Source organism: Erigeron canadensis, chromosome 4, assembly GCF_010389155.1.
Source record: "Erigeron canadensis isolate Cc75 chromosome 4, C_canadensis_v1, whole genome shotgun sequence".
Lineage (NCBI taxonomy): Eukaryota > Viridiplantae > Streptophyta > Magnoliopsida > Asterales > Asteraceae > Erigeron > Erigeron canadensis.
Genome location: NC_057764.1, coordinates 36,758,590 through 36,780,678, shown reverse-complemented (window position 1 = coordinate 36,780,678; position 22,089 = coordinate 36,758,590). Strand labels below are relative to the sequence as shown.

General features: G+C 34.5%; 5 protein-coding genes across 5 annotated transcripts; 3 read left to right on the top strand and 2 right to left on the bottom strand.

Annotated features, from left to right (window-relative positions):
• The first annotated feature begins 320 nt into the window (after nt 1–320).
• LOC122596409 (solanesyl diphosphate synthase 1, chloroplastic-like) lies at nt 321–3,678 on the top strand. The gene is made up of 6 exons (XM_043768981.1): nt 321–782; nt 995–1,104; nt 1,778–1,905; nt 1,992–2,095; nt 2,634–2,761; nt 2,850–3,678. Exons 1-6 carry the CDS (start codon nt 518–520, stop codon nt 3,396–3,398), a joined length of 1,284 nt encoding a protein of 427 aa, XP_043624916.1. The 5' UTR covers nt 321–517; the 3' UTR covers nt 3,399–3,678.
• Nucleotides 3,679–4,241: 563 nt separating this feature from the next.
• Nucleotides 4,242–5,324, top strand: LOC122598704 (transcription factor bHLH53-like). The gene is made up of 2 exons (XM_043771278.1): nt 4,242–4,974; nt 5,072–5,324. The coding sequence occupies exons 1-2, from the start codon at nt 4,255–4,257 to the stop codon at nt 5,195–5,197; spliced, it is 846 nt and encodes a 281-aa protein (XP_043627213.1). The 5' UTR covers nt 4,242–4,254; the 3' UTR covers nt 5,198–5,324.
• Nucleotides 5,325–5,489: 165 nt separating this feature from the next.
• On the top strand, nt 5,490–7,068 carry LOC122597787 (mitochondrial inner membrane protease subunit 1). The gene is made up of 4 exons (XM_043770356.1): nt 5,490–5,724; nt 5,816–6,040; nt 6,577–6,687; nt 6,774–7,068. The coding sequence occupies exons 1-4, from the start codon at nt 5,599–5,601 to the stop codon at nt 6,804–6,806; spliced, it is 495 nt and encodes a 164-aa protein (XP_043626291.1). The 5' UTR covers nt 5,490–5,598; the 3' UTR covers nt 6,807–7,068.
• A 711-nt stretch (nt 7,069–7,779) lies between these two features.
• On the bottom strand, nt 7,780–10,749 carry LOC122598439 (cytochrome P450 72A397-like). The gene is made up of 5 exons (XM_043771031.1): nt 10,436–10,749; nt 9,703–9,920; nt 8,967–9,217; nt 8,521–8,893; nt 7,780–8,428 (listed from the first exon to the last, which is right to left on the bottom strand). The coding sequence occupies exons 1-5, from the start codon at nt 10,713–10,715 to the stop codon at nt 8,003–8,005; spliced, it is 1,548 nt and encodes a 515-aa protein (XP_043626966.1). The 5' UTR covers nt 10,716–10,749; the 3' UTR covers nt 7,780–8,002.
• Nucleotides 10,750–15,203: 4,454 nt separating this feature from the next.
• LOC122595833 (60S ribosomal protein L18a-like protein) lies at nt 15,204–21,733 on the bottom strand. Its single transcript, XM_043768286.1, has 4 exons — nt 21,333–21,733; nt 16,967–17,042; nt 15,759–15,873; nt 15,204–15,650 (listed from the first exon to the last, which is right to left on the bottom strand). Exons 1-4 carry the CDS (start codon nt 21,505–21,507, stop codon nt 15,603–15,605), a joined length of 414 nt encoding a protein of 137 aa, XP_043624221.1. The 5' UTR covers nt 21,508–21,733; the 3' UTR covers nt 15,204–15,602.
• Nucleotides 21,734–22,089: the final 356 nt, after the last annotated feature.

Sequence of the window (22,089 nt, the reverse complement as noted above, 5' to 3'; positions counted from 1 at the left end):
AACGTTTCTCAATTGGCCACCAACTGCAATGCCACACACACAATTTTAAGCCATAGATAAGGTTGACCCTTTTCTCCCAAAACTCTCTTTACATATACCAAATACAACACCCCCCTTAACAAAATATATATACACACCCCACAAACAATCACTCTTTTTCAAATCCCTCTCAATTTTGTGGCAACTAAACTTTCCAAGTAAAGAAATACCAAGTTTTTTAAATAAGAAAAAAAAACCATTTTCATTTCTATTCATTAAACTATGTGGACTTTCTGGATCCACTAAAACTTCCCTATATCTATTCTAACAAGATTACAGTTTTGCAAAGCCCCCTCTTAACTATTTCATTTCATTTCATTTTACTCCTCTCATTTCACATTGTTTCTTGAAATATAATTCTTTTAAAAATAAATGGGAATTTGTATTGTGGGTATTTGCTTATATTGAAATAAAGAGGTTTTGTGAGGTGGGTTTTAAGTTTTATTGAAAAAAGCTTTGATCTTGGGGATAAATATATATGATGATGCCGGCTACATGCCATAATCTTGAATTTAGTAGAGCAGCAGCTGGTTTTCTTGATTTCAATAATGCTTGTGGGTGTTCTTTTAATTGGCTTTCTAAGAGAAATTATGCAAGAAAAATGATCCGGACTGTTGGTAGAGGATATTGTGGCGGTGCTGGTGCTAATGGCGGTGGCCGGAGATTGGTGTGTTTCCGGCGTGATGGTAACATTGCAAAGTGTAAAGTGTTTTCAACTGAAGCTCCTGGGACTTTAGTTAATGGTACTACTCATTTTATTTTGCTTCCTTTTTTTTTTATTCTGCTAATGAGCTGTGGTTCTGTTAACAGTAGTTGTAAGGTTATATTGTACATAACAACATAACCATCCTTTTTTTCTATATTGTGATTATGGTTAGCAGTATGCTGTTTTATTAAAATTTGTGGTACTTTGTGATTTAGTTTAGTGATTTGATTTATTTGTTATTATGAATAGGGGATGTACCAGGGCCTCCAACCGTATTAAGTGAGAAGAAAGAAAGTACAACTGATTTGTTTGAAGTTGTTTCTGATGACCTTTTAACATTGAACAAGAATCTACAATCTGTGAGTTATATGTTGTTTTCATCTTAGTACATTTTTTTTTATATATATTCTGATAGACAGATATTGACTAACTGTTTCGGCACATTTGTTCTGAATGGGACTTGAAAACATAACTTCTTTGTTAATGAATCACCTTGATAACAAACAGGGCAAGAGTGATTAGTATCTGTTTGAATTTATCTTGACATGTTTGAGTGAAATTTATTAGCTTAAGGTGATTTAAGATCGAGGCTTGTGATTTTGTATTAGAATTAAATGTTTGTAATAACTGATATGGCGGGAGTCGGGAACAGTGTGTTGTGACTAGTAAGCAAATACTACGTAAGAACGGGTTACTAAAGATTGTTTTTGAATTTGACTCAAAGGTCAATAGACCACTTTTGTGGCACAATGATTTGAAATAGAATAGACAACAGTTTTGAGGGGAGTTTGATCATGAACAACCCCACCTCCAACCTTTTGACATTCTTTTTTTTTTGAAAGATTTTAGTATGAGATCTTAAAGTAAGTAATCAATTTGTAAACTTTGCACCCTCTGCGATGGTTTTCTGGCTCTAATTTTGCTAGACATCATTGGTCACACGTTACAGATATTTCGGCCGCTACTGATCTTTGTTTTTTTTGGTATTTTTTAAAATATTCTTAAATTACTAATATGTTTTTGGTGTTGTAGATTGTTGGTGCGGAAAACCCAGTTTTGATGTCTGCCGCTGAACAGATATTTAGTGCTGGTGGGAAGAGAATGAGACCAGCTTTGGTTTTCTTAGTGTCAAGAGCCACATCAGCCCTTATGGGTTTAGAGTGAGTATCATATTTTTCTTTCTTTTAATCCCTCAATGGTTTTATATAGTTGTAAATATGTAGTAAGTTCTTTTTTTGCGAATCAGGGAACTTACAAGAGAACATAGGCGTTTGGCGGAGATCATTGAGATGATCCACACTGCCAGCTTAATACATGATGATGTTTTGGATGAAAGTGACATGAGAAGAGGTAAAGTCTTCTGAGTATGTAGATATCATTAGATGATGTTTTTGTAACTTAAGGGTAATAAGAAATAAAATACCTGGAAAAGTTATAGTTAGCACAATGACGGTGCCAATGCCCATCTTGCACTTAAGGGAGGGTGTTTGGATTTACTTTTGGGAACTGATGAACGATATTTATCTCCAAGTATCTGTCTGTTCAAGAGTCAGAAATCAGAATATCAGTTTTGGGTAAACTAGAAATATTCAAGGGTAAACTAGATCTTATAGATTCATACGAGGTACAACAAATCAGATCATTTAAGGATAGATAATCGGTTTCACCATAATATCTTTTGGGTCATTTTTTTGCTACTTTATCTAATAACTAGGAGTTTGCCAGATTCTAGTATATGAGTGTTACAAATTTAAGCTTCACTTCTACAGATTTGAACGGAATTCAAACACACATCCAATTCCAAGCACCTTTAGTTTGTGAGCTTTCAAATGAAAGTCATCTTGCCTGATCCCTTAGTAAAAGTTAACACTTATCTTTGTGTATGCAGGGAAAGAAACCGTCCATCAGCTGTACGGTACACGAGTGGCTGTTCTAGCTGGTGATTTTATGTTTGCACAATCATCATGGTACCTAGCAAATCTTGAAAATCTTGAGGTTATAAAGCTTATTAGCCAGGTATGTCATTGCATTTTTCATACTTCAAAAGGATTGAAACCATTAAAAAATAAACCAAAATGGAGAGCTAAGACTTGTGCTTTTACAGGTTATTAAAGATTTTGCAAGCGGTGAAATCAAGCAGGCGTCAAGTTTGTTTGATTGTGATGTTGAACTTGATGAATATCTGATCAAAAGCTACTATAAGACAGCTTCATTAATCGCTGCTAGCACAAAAGGAGCAGCAATCTTTAGTGGTGTTGACAAAGATGTCAGCGAGCAGATGTATCAATATGGCAAGAATCTTGGTCTTTCGTTCCAGGTTGTCGATGACATATTGGATTTCACACAGTCAGCCGAGCAACTGGGAAAGCCCGCTGGCAGTGACCTGGCTAAAGGAAACCTGACTGCACCTGTTATTTTTGCTCTTGAAAAGGAGCCAAAGCTGAGAGACATCATCGAGTCAGAATTTTGTGAAACGGGATCCCTTGATGAAGCTATTCAGTTGGTGATGAATAGTGGTGCGATTGAAAGAGCACAGAGTTTAGCTAAACAGAAAGCTGATATGGCAATCCAGTGTCTTCAATGCCTTCCTCAGAGCGCATTTCGGTTAGCCCTTGAGGGGATGGTGAAGTTCAATCTCGAGCGTATTGACTAAAATTGTTGATGGTTTTGAACTGGGACAATGACTAACTCCTATCATTAAAAAACTGCGGGGTTCAGTATGATGCATTTAATCTGTTGTCCTTGAATCTGTCAAGAAACACTCTTGCTTCTTGGAGGTTATAAGGTGTCCTTCGTTCTGGATCGGCTTCTGTAAAACATTATAGAATTATAGGAAATTCATATAGTTGGAAAAAAGGAAATAAACATTCATGGGTGTTGTATACTAGTTATATTCTTTAAATATGATCGATCATAATTTTAAGTGTTTTTCACTTTCATGGTTCATAGAACTTCTATATAATTGTGAAAATTTGGCTGTATATATAGTGAGGAACAAGGCGACCATTTCTTATTGCATTTTTAGATACTTTTCAGATTGAGTTTTTTCTACACTGGTAACATTGGGGTTTTGATCAAACTTGATGGCATGTTCAGCCTTCTACGACTCATGGGTCATTTCGGGTCATCTTTTTTTCCTAGCGGGTCAAACGAGCTCAAAGTGTAGTTTTAATGCATATACAGTAACTTCTGAAACTGGTTTATTTTGAAAGTCTTTATTATTAATAAATATATAAATGGTACATTTAGTCACAATAACACAGCCAAAATGAAGTAAAAAACACCCTGAAATATGTATTTACCACTTACCCAAGAGGTTATTATTTGTCTAGGTGTAAAATAATAATCCCCTTAATCTTCTCCTAATAATAAGGGATCAGTTAATCACCTATTGACCTTTTCCCCCACGGTTATAATCCATTCCATGTTTCTATATATATAAGAAGCAAACATAGGTCTAATATCATTCAACTTCCATCTCTTTGATTTCCTTAATTTAGTCATTCACAATGGTTGCTCTCAGCTTCAACTCGAACAACTGGCCAACAACATTCTATCAACACCACAACAACGACACCGACGTCCTTCCGCCACCGTATTTCTTACCGTTTCATGACAACAATCTTCACTTTTCAACTTTCAACAACGCCATCACCACCACCAACAATAACCTCCCATTTCATAACTCAATCAATTTCCCAACATTATCTTATAATAATAACAACAATAATCCACTTTCTTCATTACCAACTATTGCTCAACAATATTATTATCCGAATCTGCCCTTTGTATCTGATCCTCATGATCCGTACTTCTTTCCAATGGCCACCCACATTGAACAAACACAGCCAGAGTATAACTCATATCAGTCTTTGACTTCTCATTATTCATATCCACTAGTTTATGATATGTTTCCTATGGAGCAAATGCAACCCGATTTCTATGATTTTGGTAACGCGTGTCCTAATGTTTTTATTGATCAAGACGTACAAATGAAGGAGCACGACTACATTGGCAAGGGTAACGGTAATGGTTCTAAGAGGTTATCAGCGCAAAGTATGGCAGCAAGAGTGAGGCGCAGGAAGATAAGTAGCAAGACGTCGGAGCTTGGAAAGCTTGTGCCCGGTGGACATAAAATGACCACGGCTGAAATGTTTCAAGCTGCTTATAAGTATATCAGGTTCTTGCAAGCTCAAGTTGGTGTTTTGCAACTCATGTCGTCTTCTCTGGTAATTAATTATTACTCATTATCTCATTCAGAAATTTGGGGCCTGAAAAAGTACTTGATACAAAACCTTTAGATGTATAAACGCACTTTACTTGCAGGAACTCGATGAAGAACTACAAGCGATGATAAAAGACCCATCGGTGCAAGAGAAGCTATACGTTGCGGAAAAGTGCATTGTGTCTCAGACGCTTGCGAAAACCTTAGCCGATTCTCATGAGGAATAAAGAGACCAAGAATTTTAACAAATTTGATCATTCTTGGGTTCATAGTAGATTAGTTAGGATCATTGATGTTGTTATTGTATTTTTATCACAGTTTTTGTAATTGTTCGCAAAAATGATGTGATGCAAATACTTGTTCTAACAAATTTTCCATATTATTTTCCGATTTGATTAATCCCAAAAGTTAAAAGGACTAAAACTACACAAATCAAAAACACAAGGTATACACACACAAAATAACAACTTAATCCTAGAGTGTCGAAATTGAAACTTCTGCTAAAAACCCCAAATTGAATTGGATAACAAGAAAACAATATTATTATTTTGATTAATACATAAAATAAATAAAAAAAACATCATTATATCCTGTTCTTCCCCAAAATCTTATATAACACAACACAAAAATGAGCTTATTATGGTTGGGCAGATTCAGTGGTCTTGCTAAAGAATCAATAAATCGAGCTGCCATTTTCGCCAAATTCCTTTGCTTACTCCACGTCACCAATACTTACATCTTTTCCCCAACCCTTGTAAGTTGTAATACATTATCTATATGTATGTATACATATGTGTGTATGTATATGTATAGGTTGTAATATTGTGGTGGGGGGTTTTGTGCAGGTATATGGACCAAGTATGTTGCCAACCTTAAATTTAACAGGGGATGTTGTACTGTCGGAATTTATATCACATAGGATAGGGAAAGTGGGACCGGGTGATGTTGTGTTAGTACAATCCCCTGAAAACCCAAGAAAAATGATAACTAAAAGAATATTGGCAATGGAAGGCCAAAGCGTTTCCTTTTTGGTTAATCCGAACCGCGGTGATAGATCCCATACTCTTGTGGTAATGCTCATAATTATTTTAACCTTTTTATATTTTTGTTCGAGTTCGTTTGGATTAGTTGGTGTGCTTAATTTATATTGGCCTTAGACGGTTTGACTTGAATTGTTTAGGGTTGTCGTCTATTTGAATATCCAAAAAATGTTATCGTATGTAATGAACTTTTTTTTTTTTTTTTGCTAGCAATGTATGTAACACCCCGCTAGGCAGGATTGAGTATTGTTACTGTAGTCATTGGTATGTAACAAGAATGGTGATGTGGCAGGCCATATCATCAAAAGTCAGTTTCATGTTACTAGCTTACCTGCTATAACAGGTTACTTTGTTACATCATAACTAAAAAAGAGGAAAGAAATAGTATACCTTTTTGATGTGATAATAGTTTACAATGCAAATTGGTGAAAAGTTGTTAGTTCAGTAAACTATATAAGCTTTGTTGAAAGTATCATCTAGATGTATGCATTTTTATGCATCATCATTCTTCTTTCTATATTTTTTCCCCGCTAATGATGTTTTGTTTTTGTGATTTGAACTAATAGGTACCAAAGGGACATGTATGGATTCAAGGGGATAACATTTATGCATCTAAAGATTCTCGAAATTTTGGTCCGATTCCTTATGGACTTATTCAGGGCAAAGTTTGTTGTAGGGTGAGTACCTAATTTTATCACTGTTATTTGAATGTAAGAGGTTTTTGTTATATCTAATTCTGCACTTGTATCTGCTTTGAGTATAGGTGTGGCCGATAGACGGTTTTGGATTCTTATGATATTAAGAGTACTAAGATATTAAGCACAGAATGGGAGTTCTTAAAGGTATCACTTCTATCCATCATGCTTCTTAGGATATGCAGCACAATTCGAGATAGATTGTAGAGCGAATAGAGTATAAGAATGGGAATAAACAAAATGTGAAGCTGTATATTTGAATTTGATTTTGTTAATGATGATTAATAGATCTTTCAATGTTCCTAACTGCATATATATACTCCGGAGTATTTGATATTCATTCTTAGTCATATAATTGTGAAATGTCGTCTTTTTATATTATGAGAAAACTGAAGAGTATTAGTTTATGATAATTGATGAAAGTTCAATACAAAGAGTTGGCTATAGTAACATTGAAATAGAGAGAAGGTGTGGGGTGTTTGGCTTAGCTTATTTAGACTTATTTGTATTTGGCTTATATTTGATAAGCCCTGATTTTGTGGTTTATTTTTTAACTTATGAGCTTATCATGACCTGTACTTGCAAAATAAGCTTAAGTCCAAAAGTAAACCACAAAATCGGAGCATATCAAAGATAACCCTAAGCTAAGCCAGGAGGAGATGTTAGGCCTTACAAACTAAAACCCACACCATTACCCTTATAGGATTGGATTTTAGAATCTTAAAGTGTACATTAACAGATAATAGCCACATTTCAGAAAAGTTGAATTCAGATCCTTGTATGGTATTGGCTGTATGAAGGAATTTGGGCCCTGCTGGGTGGCCACATGTCTGTTATGGTCAGCCCATCAAGATTGTTCCTGACTGCTTGTAGGCTCTGTTACTTGCCAAATAAAGCCAAGGCAAGTCATGAACAATTTGGGACCTTGTTCAGTTAAGGGACTAACTGGACTTCTGACAAGATCCATAAGGCTTGGTCCTCTCGTCCAAAAATAAAGGGAGCTGGTTTTTAGGATAAGGTCTTATGCACACCTGAGTAGTGAGTATATTTTGCTTGCCAAAAAATGGAGGGAACTGGTTCTTAGTATAAGGTCTTATTGCACTCCTAAGAATGTTCTTAGAAAGATTGTCACAAGACTAATAATCGCATTATATACACCAAGTCTTCAAGGCCAAAGAAAATATCAATCACAAACCATGTTAAACACACTTTTACACGAAACATAAGAAAAATAAAATTATTCTCCATCATCTGGTATTCTGCACTTCTTTATACGATTCCGTTATGGGCTTGAGGGCTATATCTTGTGGAGAATCAAGTGAGCACCATGTCGGGGTTGAAGTGTGACGACATACACAGGTGAGTGAGTGTAAGAAGGCGATAGCTCAAACGAGAAATTTTGTAGAATTGTTGATATAGCCAACTTAGCTTCCATCAAGGCAAAGTTATTCCCAATGCATATCCGAGGACCCCAACTAAAAGGAAAGAAGGCGACCCTGTTCTTTGTTGCCTTCGCAATTCCCTCAGAAAATCTTTCAGGATTGAACTCCTTTGCATCTTCTCCCCAAATTTCACGATCGTGATGTACAAATATAACCGGCAACAAAAATTGTACCCCGGCTGGAACGGTTAGGTTCCGGAGTTTTGTCTCATTGTATGTGATTCGTGTGAATATGGTAGCTGGGGAGTACAGTCTAAGAACTTCATATAGTATCATGGTTACCTGATCAAACGAAAAGTTTAAATATTGATGAAACGACAGTCTATTAACAATACTTATCAGAATTTCTTGTATTTGGTCAGATATATGCTTACAATTTTGAGGTGATTTAACCCTTCGTAGCTGGGTTTATTGTGTCCAAAAACTTGGTGAACATCCTCCCGTGCTCTTGTTTGCCATATCGGGTGTTGGCTCAACAAAATCATGGTCCAAAGCAGGAGATTCGATGAGCTCTCTTGCCCTGCAAAATAAATAGATTTGCACTCGCCCATAACCTCGTCAACACTCATCCTTAGATTCTCATTTATATTTGTAGTCGATTTCAACAACAAAGATAGTAAATCTTCGTGATCATCACTTTCTTTTGAAAGCATCACACGCTCTTTCTTCTCCATGATTTTGCTTAGAATAGACCTCAATTCACTGTCGATTTGCTTCATTCTTCTGTTAGTTTTGGTAGGTAAATACCTACACAGCATATGCTTTTATCGAAAACTCTGAGTTTATGTTGTGGAAAAAGGATTATGAAGTTATCGTTTACCTTCGCCCTGGGAGATATACTGACTGAAGAACTTTGCTTGTGAGCATGGCTTGTTCCTTTTGAAGTTGGTATATCCTCCTGCCCTGTTCATAGCTACTCCCAAATGCGTTTTGTGAGATCACGTCACTAGAAAAATCATCAATGTAAGGTTGCACATCTAACTCGCACGAACCATTATTCTCTGAAACCAACTTTGACCATGGTTTCACCAATATGTCGTTACAACTCGTGTACATAGCTGAAAACATATGCTGCCATACCAAAAAAATGAATTCAACACATACATTTATGGGGCTTTCACACATATCTACAATTTGAACAGAAGGCAACTAGTAAATACTTGTAAATAAGGGTTACGCTAATCACTTAGAAAAGAGTTGGAGACTTAGCTTGTGTATTATTTCGAGTGAACAATTTCTTCACATGTTTAAACATTCTAAGTAGTTCAGATGGAATTCATCACAGGCATCCAAATTTCTTTAAACTTATTAGTAAATTATATTTATTGTGTAAATTGTAATGAATGAGTAAAAAATGTCATTTTTATTGTGCCCGTTTTGGTTTTTTAGTCATTAGGTGATGAGTTTCATAAGTGGCTTAACGGATAAGAAATGTTTGTATATATGACGGTTATGTTTTCTTATCAAGGAAAAAAAGCATAAAATTTAACTTATTATATTAAGTTTTTATTTATTAAATCTGCAAAAAGTAAACGAGGCTTTGGACGTTAAATTACCTTCAACTTATCTTGAGTAAAAGCAGGAGCAAGAATCTTGCGATGCTTGGCCCATTTTTGGTCCTCGTAGCCCGCAACTCCGGAAACCAAGAACCTGACCAGTGGGTTCGGGGTTGGTTTTTTGTAAACCTTATTATTCACCAAAACCTCCTTGATTAGTTCAGGATCCATGATAGTGATCCTTGCCGTTGGTCCTATCCATGCAAATGAATTTTTACCTGCAACATATATATGCTAGCTATCTGGTCAAAACCATTAAAAAAAAAAAAGTTCATCATATCGACAAATTTATAAACAAAAGTTGTTTTTGCCCATATATGATCGGTTTATACTTTATACCAAACTAGGAGTGCGTCTAGATGTGTCTGTGCACCACATGACTTTTTTTTATGCATATACTTTAAGTTTTGTCAAAATAAAATCTGATTTTTCTAAAATGTACTAGGTGTAAGAGAAATATACATCGATCCATATATCTTGTGGACATGCTGGATTTTGGTATATAGGGTTTGCACTACACCAAACTATACACAATCTGGTAGATATTGCATGATTAATTAATATTGAATCTGGATACAACGTACTGTATGTTATATATCGTTATTATAGGCAACTAGGTACTAATTAAGATTGCATTAATTTGTTGTGCATAGTTTAATACTCAAAACCCTGGCTACTAAGTACTACCATAGGTAAATTCAATAAAAAAAATTTCATAGAAAAACATAGTTACCATAGGTATGGATGATGTGGTGGTAGAACGGAAGAACAGAGGGGAGGAAATCGTCGGAAAAGCTTAAGGGTTTGGGATTCAAAGCTGCCTTTCGAGACATGGTGGCTAATTGGTTCGTGTCACCATGCAACAACTTATATGATGGTCCATCGAGACCTTGTTTCCTCAAACATTTTTCGATGGCTCTGGGTCTTAGCCAAACCCATTGAATCACCATCCAAGCCCACCATGCACCACTGATTACTGCCAGTGAAGCCAGCAATGACAACATGGTGGTCATTGCAGTTTTTTGAATATAGGAGCGTAAGTGTATGTGTGTGTGTTTCATTTAAGGAAACCCATGTCTTTATATAATAATTTGGGCTTAACGACATGTCTCTTCATATACCCAACTCAAATTCCAAAGGAAACCATGTCATCATATAACAACAGGTAGTTATTGTTATACAACATGTAATTAGTGTACGTACTGTACATCAAATTAAATTTGAAAAGAAAGTTAATTTATTAAATAATAACTGCTTGAAAAATATTGTAAGTTAAATATATTTTCCAATTGTCTAAATTAACTTTTTTTAATGGTTAATAATGTAGAAGTTTTCTATTGGTTCTCATATGGTATGTATTTCTAAACTGTTCTTATTAGATGACTCTCTAATAAGAAAATCATTTACGGTCAAAGTTATAAAGAAAAAACTTGACAAGTTAAATAAGACATTTAAATTGGGACGGAAGGAGTATATAAATATAAATTAGTAACTAAAAAGTACCAAATTCTGGTCCCTGTCTATGAATTTTTAGGCCTAGCATTATATATCGATGCTAACTAAAGTGATTGCATTAACCCAGTAAAGCGAAGATTCTTTGCCCATTAATATTTTCTTGAACCTATTTTCTACCATTCAATATAATAATATTTCAGATTCAATCAAAAAGCTTCATAATCTAGAGCCACCAAAATTGATCCTGCATGTCTAAAACCATAAAAAAAAAAAAAAAAAAAAAAGAAAGAAAGAAAGAAAAAAAACAACTAAGCCGGTCTCGAGTATAGTGGTGTGTCTGGTGTTTGAGTTACCCAGATCGTGGATTCAAATTTTTATTTTTTTGAACGTTGTGGGTTCAAAGTGTATAAAATATATTTAGAGTAAAACTTTTCAATATATATGAAGGTTTTCCTTTCCCATGTTAATATCAACGGCAACGACTTATAATCTCACACATATTTGTCATATGTTTGCTTTTCCTAGTAAAAGGTGACTAAAAGCTTTCATAACTCATACAAAAGGAGAGGGTACTGTCATGAGACATCAACCGAAACTAATTCAAACCAACAACTACTCATATATTGCCAAGTATTAATTTAACACCCATCAAACCAAAATTTCATCATTTTAATAAGGTGTCATGATACAACATATATTTAATTATTAAAAAAAATTAAGGAGATTAATTGGTTTTCAGTTAAACACTTAAACTCAATCCATGCAAAAAAAAAAAAAAAAAAAGTCCAATTTACATTTCCAAGACATATAAAAACCGATCTGTGTGAAACCGAACAAAAACCGAAGAGGTGGTCGTGGAAACAATATTCACTTTCACCCAAACCACATGAAAAGCCGAAGCCCACACCCACCCCCACCCCCTTAGAATCATAAGCAATTAAGCATACAAATGCATTTCGTCAAACACAAACTTAACATTTTATTAGCCCCCAATCCCCTATTACTTTGACATCATAGTGTGTCAAAATGCAAAATTACAGTAGTATTAGCCCCTGTTACTTTGACATTTAATTAGTATAATTAAGTTTCAATAACAATTGTGTTAGGTTTTGGCCGTGGTAAAAATCCATGGCAAACTATGCCTAAATTCATGGGTAAGAGGCTGCACAGAAGCACCTTTGTTCCTAAATGATGAGTGTCGTCTTCTACACAATGCATTTGGGCATGTTACCTTACCTTTGCTCCTAAATGCTTCATTTGTGTTCCTTTGAGTATATTTAGAGCCTTAATACAGTTCTGTTGAATCCTACTACCACAAGCCGAACAATGGTGCCAAAAGAAAAAAAACACTATAGCTATCAATTTATACTTATAATTACCTATATTCATATATAAATAGTTTTTAATTACATGAACCTTACCCTATATATATATATACGAGAGTAAGTACCCGCGTGTTGCGACGGTGAGATGGTGGGATGATAGGTCATAAAGTGTGATAGCCAAAGGCCTTAACCGTACGGGTTCCGCCCTCGGATTAAAAATTCGTCGAAAGTATATCGAATGACATCTCTAATGAAAGAACATGAAATTTTAAGAACACCCATATAATTTTTATAATTTATCGATGTACGGTTTGTGAGATAAAAGATTTTGAATGAATTGGATGAGTAAATGATTTATGGAGGAGAGAGAAAAAATATAATTGGTTGAGATTTGAGGAGAGAGAAATGGTATTTAGTAATACATAATTGACAGAAGGGGTATTTTGGGGAAGTAAATGCTAAAACTTAAAATTTTAAAGAATCTGCTTTATAATATAGTATAGATATAAGGGTGATCATGGGCTCAACCTGACCTGGACCAGTGATGGACCGGCCCGACCCGCAACCCGCAAAGTACAAGAAACGTGACCCGAGGACCGGCCCATGTTTCACCGGGTTGGTCCCGGTCCGGTTTAGATAACGGTTCGGGTTTTTAGCGGGTTGGCCCGTAGCCCAGACAACTAATATTTGTCAAAGAAACAAGTGTAACTACTAACGATTAAATGTATCAGCAATTATTAGTATAATGTTACTATGTTATATTAGTGATTATATGTTACATGTTACTGTGAGATAAAGACGATATGCAAGAAACAAGTGAAACTTATATGCTAAATGATTTAAGCTTCTCGTCAATCAAGATTTTGCTTATATGTGTTAGCTAGATATATACAGTAATGATTAACAATTACATTCAAAAAAATATGTTACTATAATAAACATAGAGTTTATGGGGTACTAACAAAGGTAAGCCAAATCCAAATATAAAAATTCAAACACATGTAACAGATCCGAATATAAAATCTAAAAAGCATGAAATGTAATCAAGCTTTGCGATAATCAAAATGAACAATAAGATCGTCTTTTGTCAACTCCAAAACTCATATAATTCATGTTATAAAGCTTCTCTAACAAGTCACCGAGTACAATTAATAGCGGGTTTACGGGTTTTCGGGTTTTACACTGGTTAACCCGGCTCGGCCCGTAACCCGTATTTCTATGAAATTCAGGCCCATAGACCGGACCGTATTTTAACGGGTTGACTCGGGTTCGGGTTTCTCGGGCCTGTTCAACGGGTTTCACGGGCCGGCCCGCATTTTGATAACCCCTATATAAATATATATATATATATATATAGTAAAGTTATTTCGAGAACTTTTTTTTTGCGAGAACCTTTGAGAACTTTTCAAATTAAGCTCAACCGATGATTGTTCATTACATGAAAATTATTTTTTGATTGTTTTTTGAATAACTTATGTGTAATTTTGAAGTTTATAATTGTGTGGAGGCATGGATTATCATCCGTTATATAATTGTGTGGAGATTTGAATTTTTGATCACATGTGTACGAATATTGCTATGATTACATGTGATCATAGGAATATTCGTGCATATGTGATCAAAAATCCAAATCTCCACATAATTGTATAACGGATGATAATCCATGCCTCCACACAATTATAAACTTCAAAATTACACATAAGTTATTCAGAAAACAATCAAAAAACAATTTTCATATAAAGAATAATTACTTATATGTGAGGAGTTTCCCATATAAGCTTAGATGGGGGACAACCCCATACTCACTTTTCCCATATATATATATATATACGGCTATATATATTTTAAAACATCAAACATTAAAATTCAATCAAATATTAAATTTCAAGCACAAAGTAAAGCTAAAAACATACATAAATATTTAACACACACACAAAATAATCATAAAAATTGGAAACAAACATGTCAATCCATATTTCCAAACGTAGTCAATATCGGCTCAAAGATTTTGGGGAAGTTAAAGGAGGTTTTGGCTATGGATGAGGGTGTTGAGCCGGTTTATGTAGCTTGATATACGTCCAAAATGGAAGATGGGTTTCCACTACGGATTAAGGAACAGGGTGAGATAGATCGAATGAGATGATAAAATGATTAGTAAACTGGTTTATCTAGGTACCATTTATGTTTAGGTTGTGTTTACCAACAACCCATATAAGTTCATGTTAATTTATGAAGAACTGATTTATATTAGTTCAAAAGAGTTGCCTAAAAGGAAGCCTCACGGTCTCACATGTTAGTGACCTGGTATAGTGTTGCGTCACAAAATCACAAATAATATATAGAGGATGTTTATTGCAAAAAGCATAAGCAAAACTAGTTTTTGATGGTAACTAACCAATCCATGTTTTATCAAATTACTCGGAAGTTTTTCTTCCACCCATTAAAAGTTGTGATATGAATCCATGTTGGATTAGTGCTAGTTTTGTACATTTGCATAAGTTATGAATGTAATTAGTTAAGTATGGAAGGGTGTTAAGTTTATTTTGCTATGTGTATAAATATCCCTCCACCACCTTTGTAATTCCTAAACCTTTTACATAATCATATTCCTTTCCTTTACTAATACCATTTTTCTCTCAACTCTCTCACACACACTAATCATGATTTCGTGATCTAGCTAAGATTTACAATCCACTTTCTCATTCAACCATCACAAAAAACTGAACCCACAATAACCAACGATAATATATAATCTATGCATATGCAAATACAAATACTTCACATTCTATTAAATGATGTGTTCACCATTTTGCACTCATAATGCTAATCACTCAAACCCAACAATGCTTTCAAAAAGGTGTCTCTTGACAAACTTACAAATCACGATGGGAACTACTTTGAATACATTTATATGTGTATAAGACCGGTGTTTATATATAGACAAATAAAATTAACTAGAATATGTCTTGACACAGGATAGACCTTACAGATTTACACCATTATACAACCATTCAAATAAATAGAACAAAAGATACCTTCCACTTGATTGATTTCATATATATGCATCAGTCGACTTCTCAGTTCTGTACAACTGACTTCAAATACTTGGTGAACTGTCAATCAAGCATTTGTAACACCAAATACCACAGCAAGTGTTCCAAGAATAGCCTGTAATGCAACAGAATGTGTTTTGGGGATTTATAGTTTGATGAAAATGCTCTCATTATAATCTGTCCCCTAAGTTGTGTCAACAAAAAGAACATTGAAAAAACTTACAGCAATTACGCATGCAACATATCCAGGTTTCTCACGTTCGTCATATTGAGCACATAGTAGAATGAATGCTCCGATATACCATGGGATTGCAGCAAAGAAGAAACCGATGATGAACCTTCAGGAAAGGGAGCTAGTGACGATCAGATCACATTTATTGATAGTTTAAACTCAAAACTTTAGAAATAGAAATAGGCAAGTTTGGTGGCTATCAAACGATCAGGCACAACATAATCTGTCGCTACCGCACGACAACTAATATCATGAGTCCGTGACCGTATCAAGGCAGCCAAGACCAATCAGGCAAAGAATAAAGGCACTATGATGTGTAAAATAGACCCCAAACATTAGCCCAAAAATAGGCCTAACAATAAGATTGAAGCATGTGGCACATTAAAGGTAAAATACAAGGTGAGAGAGAACGTCCCGCTTATATGTCAAGCATTGCATGGATTAGTCCGTCTTTAAGTGATGTTTTGGGACTATATTTTACTGTAAAGGGTAGGCATACTACAAGCATAGTCTAAATTATTTGTTTTTTTATAAACCAGATAGAATCGGCTATTGGGATTCCAGGATGGATGAAACTTGAAAAAAACCCACTGCTACCTATCTCACAATTAGTTAACTTCCATCAATCTAAAGCACCATCAAATACACATAACTGGAAGTAACACCACATAACTAAAACTTTCTCCCCAGTTTAACAGACTATACTATAGCAGACAACAGAAATCAATCAAGAAGTACCTAATTTTCACTTTCTTGAGCCCACTTTATAGGAAAATAATTCAAACCATACTCATTTAATTTAGAAAATGTTGATCATTTAGTTTAAACAAATTTTTTTATTATGCGGATCCCTAGTCGGTGACAAACTACAAGTCTACAACTAGCAAACCATGATGCAAATCTGTCAATTAGAAATTAACATGTCATTTATTCATTATCTGTAAGATGATAATAATTTCCTTGGGGTTTTTCCTTCTCATTGATATTAATTTATAGAATTAAAAATAAAATAAAAAAATTATAGAATTACAAATTACATTCGACTATCTTGAATTATTACACTTGACAACCTTGAACTATGACATAATCTAAACTAATACAATATACCATATAGATGGTCTAATATTATCCAAGGAGCAAACAAATACAAGAAACTAATAACATTTAAGTTCATTCAAGGTACCAAGGTGGAAACTTACAAGAACCATCCAATACCAATTCCACAGCAAGGAAGACGATGTTCTCTCAAAGGTCTTCCTTCAGCAACAGCATAGCCTACAACACCATATACAACATTAAAATAAAGTCACTATATAAGGAAAAAGAAAACTAAGTAAGCTTTTGTAAAACTAGCATCATCATTTGATATCGATCTTTCTTTTTTAAAACGATCTAAACCAGTACACTGATGATAAGCTGAATACAACAAGGATTGTGCCCCTACCAAGTTACAAAGTAAAGCTGATACCACTAGGCCAATGGCCTGTTGGTCATATGATGTAAATCTAATAAATAGAGCCCTATCATTTACTCAATACTCAATAGAGATCTCTTGTCTAATATACCAACCCAATGGTAGCGAACCTGGTTCCATATTTCTGTAGATAAGTAGGTATATGAAAATTATAGTTCCCAATCAAAGGTAAGGTTGTCGAGTAAATAAATAACTTTCAATCAACTAACATCAATAACCATATTCCAAGTGTTTATAGCTTATCGTGTTTTTCAAAGCCAAAACTCCCCTATAAGTGTTTACGGTAACAATAAATTTAAGCGATTAGAAACATACCTTGGCTCAGTGTAATTTGTAACTAAGTGATCATTTGCAAACTCATTTCCCTAAATACTCTCTCAATCTCTCTCGATTTCCTCTCTAAACACACATTGAATAATTTGAATTCCCATATATTACACACAAACATAATGTTGGTGCATTTCCGGATGACAACATTATTATAGAAGTTTGTCTTGAGTCATTTGTATATGTAATTATTAAATGATATGTTTTTGTATGTAATAAGGTCAAACACGACCAAGTCAACCTGAGAGTTGACCAACTAGACAGGTTTAGGTATTGATCTAGCTAGACAGGTCTAGGTAGGTCTAGCTAGATTAGTCTAGGTAGGTCTAGCTAGACCTTGGCCGATTTGGTTAGTATAAATAGGATATTAGACCTTATGCTTAAGGACAATCTCTCTAGTCTTTGTTTACGTGTTTTTCTAGTTAACAAGAGCTCATGTTTTACTTGTAATTGTTAAATTGAAGTAATATAAGACTCTGATTATTCATATATTGTTCGTGTTTATTGTATTGTTGATTGCTAGCTCTTGAGAATTTCCGCACTCAATAGTTAGTCATCTAATCTCATAGATCCGGTGGCTTAGGGACTTTCAAGTGGTATCGAAGTCATAGATCGTGTTATTTTTGTTCGGGATTAGAGCTTCCGACAATTGTAAGCCGCTTTTTGGAATGTTTCTTCAAGGTTTCAAGAGATTAAGCAAGAAATAAGGTATTTTCGACTTTTGGTCTAGTTAGATAGGTCTAGCTCGATTGGTCTAGCTAGATAGGTCTAACTCGACCTCATTACTAATCATCTTATATATTCTGTTCTTGGCGCACTGGTGTAACGAATTTTGAAGTTTGGTAAGTTAAGGTTTGAAACTCTCGGACTTGATTTTGAACTCGATAAACTCTCTTGAGTTTAGGTTTGAGATCTTGTCTTTCGGATTTTCAACTTGTTAACTTGAACAATTGTAAGTTCTTACGACTTTTACATTCTAAAGGACTTGTAATTTTGTTTAAGTTTTGGTTTGAACTTGTTTGAGATTGAACTTGTAATTTTCTTGGTTATGAGTTTGATTTCTGTCAATCAAGTTTTTGAACTTGTGTACTTGAACAATTTTAGGTTCTAGCTTAACATCATTCAAGTTTGGAACCTGTAAACTCTTCGAGTTTAGGTTCTGAATTTAAATGATATATGAATTAATGACGGCTCGAGTTCTATCCTCTATAGAAGATTCTGAGAAATCTTGTTCAAGATCAGGCCAAAAAAAGGTTATTCTGACATTAAGGGGCTATTGGGTTATCTCTTAGATTGTATATGTGAACAACTATGTCGTTATGATGTTTTGGCAAAGGACCTACTAGGTTATCTCATGATTGCATATTGGAACAACTATGGGATGAAGATGAGAATGAGAGATGTGTTGAAACCAAAACAAACATATTGATTGTTTTAATAATTTTGTAAAAATTTTAAGCCTTCCGTGTTTTCTATACAAAATTTTGGTTGCTTGAAATAAAGATCATAATGTTTTGACATAGTTCAATCATGGTATCTTTCTAGTTTTGAATCCGTGTGACATGTGCCCGACCTAATTTTTAGATCAAAGGTGCCTGATTATAAATTAGGTGATTCAAATAAATCAGATGAAGATTGAAGACTAGGGTTAAACGTCGATTAAACTGTAGATGATCTTTGATAAGCATGTGTTTGGGATTTTGTCTTAGAGCTTTTGGGGTAAAATTAATCATTTGTAGCCAAGTAGTTGATGATTAAACCTTTATTTTATGCCAATGATGTAGAGATGATTAATCCGGTAACTAGTGAAGGGGTTGCAAATTAAGTGGTTCTCTGTGTATGTTGGAGATGCTTACCTTGAGGGAGAGATTTGATACAAAAGACGTCACGTGATTCTTGGATTTGTGAAGTTACAAGACAAAGTCAGACACTATTGATAGAAGACAGAGATCGTATGGGAAGACATGGATGTTGTAAGTGTTGCATATGTGAAATTCAAGTTACAAAATTTCTTATCTTTGTGGGAGCTGATTAAATTCAATACTAATTGTTGGAGATTCAACTTCTCTGTCAGATGCCAATTAAGCTTGAAGATCAAATCGATTGAGTTATGTTGTCTTGCATGATATCTGTTATTGCTTGGGGAATCGATGATATTTGGATTGCTTGGAAGCAATGATTTATGGAATACTTTGAAGTAATAATATTTGGCATGGGAATATTGTTTGGAGCTTAATTTGGAGGAGATTACTGTTGAGGGGGAGAGTTACAATCTGTTAATGGATTTGTTAGTTGTCATAAGGATACAAAGATTTTTCAATTTGAAGGTTAATGTGCAACGTATGAAGATCAAGTCTTACCGAAAGAAGACGCATTGGTTAAATGGAAGTCTGTTGATGCAGCCTTTAAACTAATGATTGTTAGAACCGATGGCAATAGTCAATGGGTGTCCGTTTGTGCATTTTTGTTACTAATGTTTATGCATTACAAGTGAAAACTTTGAAGATCAATGAAAACTTCTAATTGTTGATATCAAGGGGGAGTCTGTTGGTGCATTTCCGGATGACAACATCCTTATAGAAGTCTGTCTTGAGTCATTTGTATATGTAACTATTAAACGATACGTTTTTGTATGCAATAAGGTCAAACACGACCAAGTCAACCTGAGAGTTGACCAACTAGACAGGTCTAGGTAGGTCTAGGTCTTGGTCTAGCTAGATAGGTCTAGCTAGGTCTTGGCCGATTTGGTTAGTAACTTAGTATAAATTAGAGATTAGACCTTATGCTTAAGAAGAATCTCTCCAGTCTTTGTTTACGTATTTTTCACTTTTTCTTGTTAACAAGAGCTCGTGTTTTACTTGTAATCGTTATTATTGAAGTAATACAAGGCTCCGATTATTCATATATTGTTTGTGAATATTGTATTGTTGATTGCTAGCTTTTGAGAGTTTCCGCACTGAATAGTTAGTCATCTAATCTCGTAGATTTTGTGGCTTAGGGACTTTCAAATAATATCTAAAAACTTCCTAATCATAGTTAATCAACTTCTAATCATAATGTACGAATCTTAATTCGCTAGTTAACAACTACCTTAGTTGGCTCCATATGTTTTGACGCCACGACTTCCAAGGTTCAAATTGGGATGGTGAGTGTATGGGTTGGAACCGATTTGTTTTAGATCCATACATTTACAACATTAAGAAGCACACTTGGGCACTTGGCAGGGACCCCCAACTTTACACCATCCCAATTTGAATTGCTAAGTGATATAGTAAGACAAAAAATAAATTTCGAGTAATAGTTGTAGATGCAAGAAGGAATATACTAAAAATATATCTTTTTTTCCTCGACATCTAGAATTCTAGATAAAGGTATGGTTGGAGATGGACTAAGCACTTACAAATAAGGATGTAAATGAATAGATCATTGAAAAAAAGTTCAAGCTCGATTAAATCGACACCGAACTTCGGAACTTTATACGTTTGGAACTCAATCATCTTAATATTCAACTCGGAGAGTCGAAAAAATTCATCTTACCATTTCAAGTCAAACTAGCCTAGTCTAAGTGAGTTTGAAAGCTCTAAATAAATCTTACTTATATCTAATAAAAATAATGCAATCACGAGCTAGAGCTAAAATTGAATCTAACAGATCATACACATACAGATCATGTTTCATAAATACATAGCTAGATTTCATGTAATTGAATTTTTAAGTAGGTTTGACTTTTTTTTTCAAACTAATAATTAATGAAAATATATTACCTGGAACAGACTGATAGCCATGAACATAAGAGTCGACCGGAGGTTGGCCGGAAAAACCGGGAGGTGGTACAGGCTGAGGAAATCCAGTGACCACCGGCGGTGGAGGATAGAAAGTACCGTACTCCGGCGGTGGTGGCTGATGATCTTTATTGGTATCCTTACTTGATTCACTCATGATTTTCCTTTTTATATATCAATTAATAGGAGATGAAATCTAATAAATCAACTTAACAAATGCAAAAGCACAAATAAAAATAAAAAATTACTCGAATTTTTTATGATAAATGTATCGTGGTGAGTTCTGCTCTTTCATGTGTTGGTTCTGACTATTTCAATGTGGATTGTTGACACCTGGATATAAATTAATCAATTAAATTGATTGACTGTACGGCGACCTCCTAGGACGAGATTAATTTGGGTATAGTATGCGTTTCAATTCATTATTTTAGAATTTAAAAAAAAATATTCCTCCTTTATAATGTATTGTATAATCATTAATGATGAGGCTTATGAAAAGTGTCACGCCACATGTCACTGTTCAATTGGTTCATTTATACCTTATGTTTTTATTCCAATTTTGTCATATCGGATTTCGTTCGAGTGTTTATTCTTTCGGTTTTTCTTGGTTTCTTCCACAATTCTTTTGGTTTTGTGTTTTTTTCTATTGGTTCATTTTATACCTCACGTCACTATTTACATTTTACCATATCGTATCCCGTTTGAAGTTTTTCTTTCGATATTTTTATACTTTTTTTTG

What these genes read in the sequence shown, in the direction of transcription:
- LOC122596409 (XM_043768981.1), top strand. Translation starts at nt 518, where the DNA reads ATGATGATGCCGGCTACATGCCATAATCTTGAATTTAGTAGAGCAGCA. An exon ending in TCAGCCCTTATGGGTTTAGA is followed by an intron (nt 1,906 to 1,991) that starts GTGAGTATCATA and finishes TTTGCGAATCAG; the next exon opens with GGAACTTACAAGAGAACATA. An exon ending in TTATAAAGCTTATTAGCCAG is followed by an intron (nt 2,762 to 2,849) that starts GTATGTCATTGC and finishes GTGCTTTTACAG; the next exon opens with GTTATTAAAGATTTTGCAAG.
- LOC122598704 (XM_043771278.1), top strand. Translation starts at nt 4,255, where the DNA reads ATGGTTGCTCTCAGCTTCAACTCGAACAACTGGCCAACAACATTCTAT. An exon ending in AACTCATGTCGTCTTCTCTG is followed by an intron (nt 4,975 to 5,071) that starts GTAATTAATTAT and finishes CTTTACTTGCAG; the next exon opens with GAACTCGATGAAGAACTACA.
- LOC122597787 (XM_043770356.1), top strand. Translation starts at nt 5,599, where the DNA reads ATGAGCTTATTATGGTTGGGCAGATTCAGTGGTCTTGCTAAAGAATCA. An exon ending in ATAGATCCCATACTCTTGTG is followed by an intron (nt 6,041 to 6,576) that starts GTAATGCTCATA and finishes TTGAACTAATAG; the next exon opens with GTACCAAAGGGACATGTATG. An exon ending in AGGGCAAAGTTTGTTGTAGG is followed by an intron (nt 6,688 to 6,773) that starts GTGAGTACCTAA and finishes CTTTGAGTATAG; the next exon opens with GTGTGGCCGATAGACGGTTT.
- LOC122598439 (XM_043771031.1), bottom strand. Translation starts at nt 10,715, where the DNA reads ATGACCACCATGTTGTCATTGCTGGCTTCACTGGCAGTAATCAGTGGT. An exon ending in TTACTCAAGATAAGTTGAAG is followed by an intron (nt 9,218 to 9,702) that starts GTAATTTAACGT and finishes TTGGTATGGCAG; the next exon opens with CATATGTTTTCAGCTATGTA. An exon ending in GGTTAAATCACCTCAAAATT is followed by an intron (nt 8,429 to 8,520) that starts GTAAGCATATAT and finishes TCGTTTGATCAG; the next exon opens with GTAACCATGATACTATATGA.
- LOC122595833 (XM_043768286.1), bottom strand. Translation starts at nt 21,507, where the DNA reads ATGAGTGAATCAAGTAAGGATACCAATAAAGATCATCAGCCACCACCG. An exon ending in ATTGGTATTGGATGGTTCTT is followed by an intron (nt 15,874 to 16,966) that starts GTAAGTTTCCAC and finishes CCTTTCCTGAAG; the next exon opens with GTTCATCATCGGTTTCTTCT. An exon ending in ATGTTGCATGCGTAATTGCT is followed by an intron (nt 15,651 to 15,758) that starts GTAAGTTTTTTC and finishes GTTGCATTACAG; the next exon opens with GCTATTCTTGGAACACTTGC.